The sequence below is a fragment of the Poecilia formosa genome, unplaced genomic scaffold (genome assembly GCF_000485575.1).
Source record: "Poecilia formosa unplaced genomic scaffold, Poecilia_formosa-5.1.2 Scaffold7, whole genome shotgun sequence".
In the NCBI taxonomy this organism is placed as follows: Eukaryota; Metazoa; Chordata; class Actinopteri; order Cyprinodontiformes; family Poeciliidae; genus Poecilia; species Poecilia formosa.
Genome location: NW_006799946.1, coordinates 1,097,649 through 1,103,694, shown reverse-complemented (window position 1 = coordinate 1,103,694; position 6,046 = coordinate 1,097,649). Strand labels below are relative to the sequence as shown.

The 6,046-nt window shown below is 36.8% G+C and overlaps 1 protein-coding gene across 1 annotated transcript; it reads right to left on the bottom strand.

The window, feature by feature from the left end:
• Positions 1-2,433: 2,433 nt before the first annotated feature.
• On the bottom strand, positions 2,434-4,207 carry ccr10 (chemokine (C-C motif) receptor 10). The gene has a single exon (XM_007570771.2). It carries the CDS (start codon positions 4,191-4,193, stop codon positions 3,039-3,041), a length of 1,155 nt encoding a protein of 384 aa, XP_007570833.1. The 5' UTR covers positions 4,194-4,207; the 3' UTR covers positions 2,434-3,038.
• Between the last annotated feature and the right edge of the window lie 1,839 nt (positions 4,208-6,046).

Sequence of the window (6,046 nt, the reverse complement as noted above, 5' to 3'; positions counted from 1 at the left end):
CATGTATTTAGTATTCTACAAAATAAATGTAATTTAAGAATTTATAATAATTTCTTTTACTTTTTTAAAGTTTCTCAGAGAGTATTGGGCAAAATGTGCTAAAAGTGCTTTATTACAGTTTGGACTTAGTCTGATACACAATGTTTATCACAATATTTAGAATTTGTGCTTCAGTTCTATAATAATGTTAAAATCTTTAAAGCAACTGTAAACAGGGAGCTATGCAGCTACCTTTTCTCCAAAACAGGACAAAAACTAATTTTGCAGCTTTTTTTCCCCCCCACATAATCAAACAAGTGACTTTGCGAAACAAATTTGCAGTTTGGCAGCTCATTATGAAAAACCCCCCAAAAATCTTACTTACACCATATCTTGCAAATGTATCAACAAAAACTTGCCGAGACAAACTCCCCCGATCAATAACTAGACCGTGCAGATAATCAACAGTGAGAAGGCAGCCAAATGTGCACAAAAAGAAAAAAAAAACTGTTGACACAGTAGAACTGCATCTAAATGAAGCCAATTATATCAAACCAATGTTCAGTGACTATAAATTTAAAGAGAAGCCATTTAAATATATGCCCAGTTTTGTTTATAAGTCTAAAATAAATGCATTAGAAGCTCCGTTCAATAATTACTATATAAAGCATTGTGATTCATGTAACAGCAAATATTGCTCCACCATGACCTGCTTTTCTTTCTTTATATAAAACCTTGCTGTGCATACACATGCACATGCAATATTCCTTTAGTTCTGCATTTTATTTCCTCTAAAAGTTTACATATTCATCCTTTATGTCTGTAAGCTGTGACTAGATAAAAACCAGTCAAGTTCCGTGTTTGTGCATTAATAATTATAATAAAAAGTTGCAGATGCTTTCCATGTAAGCATTTACCTTGGGCCAGTAATACTCAACATCAAAACAATCTTTGCACGACATTCAGATGAAACAATAGCATCTTCAGTCAGACGTTTTCAGCTCAATCGCAGTCAGAAACTGTAGCAGAGGTCAGTCGTACCAACTAATTCCACAACTACTCTCTGTGCCACAAACGTTGAGTCATCTAGAAGTTTGCAGAACCGGTCTCTTTTATTTGCATTAACATTGTCCCACTCATTTCCTGTTTGAAAGATAAAGGGCAAATTGTATAATTTATTCTGCTATGAAAAGCCATTTCTATCCGTCAAATTTTTCATCAGAAATCAATCAGAATTTATTTAAATTTAGCTGTCTAAATAAAACTTTTTGACTTTTCCATTTTGGAATTTGGGGTGACTTTTAGTGACAACTGATACCATGTAAATGAAATGAATTAAACCTTTATCTTACAAGGGTTTGTAAAAAACAAAAACAAAAAAAAAAAGCTTAAATCCTGTTAAGTTGTTTTTTTTTTTCTTTTACATAAAAGTTTGCTCTACACCGATGGGCTCCATAATCACCAGATCTCAACCCAATTCATTTCTGCCTTTTTTTTTAAGTTTTGGTTGATTTGCTCTTAAGCTTTTTTGAAAAGGATAAAAAAAAAAGATACCCTCCTCCATGAAACATTTCATAACAAATGTTTTGCATTGAGAATATTTAAGATTTATTTGAGACAAAAAAATACTTTATAACAAACTGATTTGCAATAGCTGAAGTACATGAGTGCAAAACTATTTACTGACGCAAAATAGAAGTAGCAGGAGACACAACGGCAACACGCTTTAATGAAATGGAGGTACAAATTAGTAAGGGAATGAACTGAGGGTGACTGTAGCTTAGTGTGTATCGTCGCTTTGCTTCCAAGTTGCTTACTGAATTGCGCATCTTCATTGTGGACATACTGGTGAGGGTGAATGTGTAATTGTGGGTTTAGTATTAAACAATTTGGGTGGTTGGAATGACTAGAGCAGAGTTGTATAGACTCAATCCATTCATCGCTGCCCTGGACCATCATAACCAAGTTGTAGGTTATAAAAAGGTCTCCATGAATGTGGCTTGTCAGGCGAAACACTTCGAAAGTACAACAAAACTAATTTCGTCCTATATCATAGTAATCTATTGAAATCTGTTCAAAAATATGAGGATATAGTAATTTAATAGTAATTCAGGAAAATGGCAACCGTTTACGTAAAAGCTGCTATAAGTATAAAATCAGTAAGTTAGCAAAAAGATGACTGTAGTCATTCCAGAATATAAAATGTAATTACATTATAAGAAAGTTGATTAGCTTGCATGTTAAGACAACTGCTGTAAATTTAGATAGAGTCTGACTTTGAACCACAATATACTACGTTTACTGCACCAAGTCAAAATGGCCAAGATTACAATGAATTTGCTGAAAAGTCAGAATTTTTTATTTTCAGGTGAATATTTATTATCCTCGGCAGAGAATGTTAAAAAAGAAAACGGGCAACAAAGAAGAGGCGATATATCACTGGTTTATTTGAATTTCAACAATGGTTCTTCATAGAAAACAGGACAAGCTTTGTACAGCAAAAATAAATGATGTATAATGCAATAAGTTACAAAAATTGAAAGCGAAGCCAAAAACAAAAATAAAATATTTACAGGTTGAACAAATCACAAAGGCTGCTGTGAATTTCTATACAATAAAGCAAAACGTTATTTTCTCATAGTTGGGTATTAAAATGTAAACTGTACAAAATGGGTGTATAAAAATTAAATGCTGCTCCTCCTTTTTTTTTTTTTTTTTTTTAGCTTTGACCAACAACAATTAACATCTGTTCATGCTGAGTGGAAAAATCTGTACAACTTATCATTATCACTACAGTAATATTCAACATCTTAAAGAGCAGTAGCTTTTATAAGAAGCTCCTTCTTGACACATGAGACTGGAGTTTAAAGATCTAAAAGCGACTGATAAAATCTGCTTTGTTGTGAAGCGATCAGCTGCAGATGCTTAAAGTCGTGCTGCCGGAAACCAATACAGAAATTGAGGAGAGGATCCAATTACTTTTAAACTGATTTCCAACGTCCGTTCATTATGCTACAAGACATATTTAAAGCAAAGACACTTATGTTCTACTTTCGAGATCATTCGCTTGTTGGAAACTGAAACTTGAGAGAGGTTAATCCATCCCTACTGGAGCAACTGCGATCAGGTGATGTTGGGGAGACAACCGAGAGGACAGTGAGAGCAGGAGAAGAGGCAGAGATGGATGTGGAGTGGACACTGTGCAGCTTCAGCTGCAGTCTACATGGACAGCCAGAGTCATGCATGAGCTGCAGTACGTCTTTGCGAAAACGTACGCCAACCAGTGCGTACAGGATGGGGTTGAGGCAACAGCGTGTGTATGCCAGAGTGCAGGTGATGTACTCCCCCATCAGATCGCAGGATTGCCCCGCTATTTTCCGAGACAAAACCACCGTGTATGGAAGCTGGAAGATCAGGAAAACCAGCACCAGGGCAACCATGAGCTTTAGCGTGCGCTGCCGGTGCCACTGCTTCCCACGGCGATGCACGTGGCCTTCCCACAGAACCACACCTATGGAAGTGTAGCATACCACCATGGTGAAAAAAGACACGCAGAAGACGCCTATGATAGCTCCATTGGTGGTCATCTTGACGTGCCCACTCTTTTGCATGACACAGTATTTCTTGCCATCAGACTCAGACTCAGAAACCCCAGAGTAGAGGATTTCAGGCGAGCTCAAGAGAATGGCAACGATCCAGACAACTACAGCAGCAACTTTCCCCGCCGTTAGTATCTGGCTGCGCAGTCGTAGCATCTGTTGGGCTCGTGCCACAACCATGTAGCGGTCAATGCTGATGCAGCCGAGCAGCAACAGTCCGCTGTACGTATTGATGGCATAGCATGCACGCATCACGTTGCAGAGGGCGACAGGGAAAATCCAACCCCAGTGAGTGTAGGATGCCTGCAAAGGGAGAGTGAGGAGCAGGAGGAGATCAGCCAGCGCTAGGTGGAAGAGAAACACATCAGTCATGGAACGAAGCCGGAGGCGTCGGTAGAGAGCAAAGGTGGCGATCACCAGACAATTTCCCAGAACTCCCACGAAGAAAATCAGGCAAAAGGCGCATGTCTGGAACATTGGGATGACATACTTCTCGCTTGTACTGGGCTCACAAAAGTCGTCATTTTCGTAGAAGTCAGATTCGTTTTTGCTGAAGTTTTCCCAGCACTTTATAATATCACTGTAGTTGAGATGATCACAATTGGGGTAGTCCATCTTCTCTGTGGGGAAACAGAAAGAAAACGTGTAAATTCCTCATGCAGTGAAGTTTGGTGCCTAAAACACAATCACATCCTTAACTGAAAACTCAAAGTAAAAAGAAACATTTCGTCTAAACAGAGTACATTCAGTTGTTTATCCTATATTTGTTCTTTCAGCTATTTAATTAGTAGAACTTGAATTTAAAAAAATAAGCTTAACTGGAACCATTTCAAAATTTTGTCTGTAGGTGGTAAAGCTAAGCTGAACCCCAACACCTACTGCACATTAAACCATTAGCTTTTTGATCAGCCTGTAGTGAATATTGTGAGTCATTTCAGATTTGTGCAAAATGCCACGCCACAACTAGATTGCGTGAGGACGTATTATTGTTCTATCGCACGACAGGTTCCAATTTACATGAAGCCTGGATTCATTTTGAGAAGAGTTCTGCCCACTATGTCAAGAGATCAGGAAATACAAACTGGTACAAGCAGACTAAAAGTCAAGGAGCTGCAGCTCTGCTGTTCAGTTTGAGTAAGCAGCAGAGACACTTTAGTCATACCGAAGCGTGTTGCGTGACACTGGCATCAGGTCGTTGGCACAGGGGAAATCGTGGGTAGTCAGACGGTCGTCAGATCAGTCAGTGTCGCGTGCTAAGAGCCTTTATAGGCAGTTTTCACAATCACTTTTTTTTCATTTCATGTTTCACTACACCACTCTGCTAGCAATGAGGCAGATAACAATGTTAAATTGTCCTCTTTGCTTTTAAGAATAAATTTCATTACTAAGAGATCAAGTCTGTGTTATGGAGGTTTTCTGAAAAGGTAAGCGGAACATTTCTTTCTGGGTCGATTTGTGTCTGGTAATTTGAATGTATTATGTGCTAGGAATGATTTCTAAGGTTTCTTAAATCATCAGAAATAAGTTAAATGTTACATTGAAATTAATTCTGCACAAGTTCTGCTTTTAAAAATCGGAAATGAGTGGAAAATATTAGTTGCGTTGCAAATTTAAAAAAAAAAGGAATGAAATACAATTTGTGTACAGGTTAGAAGACTAATAAAAATGGTCAAAAATGGAGGAAATGAATCTGAATTATGTCTTCCAAAACCATCAAATGCGAACTTATTGTATTTTTGTCACATCCGCAATGCAAAGCGATAACTTTATGTAATTAACTTTATGTAATTAGAAAAAAAAATTCTGAAATGAATTCTTCAAATCTCACAAGATATTCTTAAATACGCGGTCCTAATACTCAAGTAAAATAGCAACGTAGAATATCAGGGGTTTTCCATCCAATCTACACCCCAACTCTTAATGCACCGACAACGTACATGAAAGTATGTTGTCATACGACAACGTACAAGAATGACAAATTTGTCATTCTTGAGAAACTAAAACTTACCAAAAAAAAAAAAAAAACCCTGCTTCATTTAATATTTTTGTTCATTTATTAAAGTGACAGCACTTTATGTTGCATGCCACCAAATCTCCTTCCTCTCCTGCTCTGAGTCATCAGCTTCTTCACTTTGCTTTTGATGTTTTCCAGATTTTAGTGTTGGTTGGTACTAAATCTACTCCAACTGGCGTTTTTTTTTTTTGTTTTTTTTTTTTTTACGTGCACAGATATACTAACAAAATTGTATAATTGAAATATAAAAATCTACATTTAAAAACTTGCTACTTTAATGGTTTAAGATAGCTGGTTGAATCATGTCTCTGCTTAATAGACCACATATTTGTCGGAAGAACTATTGTTCATCTCTTCTAGCTTTCCAAAATAATCATAAAATCAAATTTAACTTAACTTTTATCTTAATTAAACTGAACACATCTAGAATTTTGTACAATTTTAATGTATTTAA

Excerpts from the sequence above, each read along its gene's own strand:
- ccr10 (XM_007570771.2), bottom strand. The coding sequence starts at position 4,193 with ATGGACTACCCCAATTGTGATCATCTCAACTACAGTGATATTATAAAG.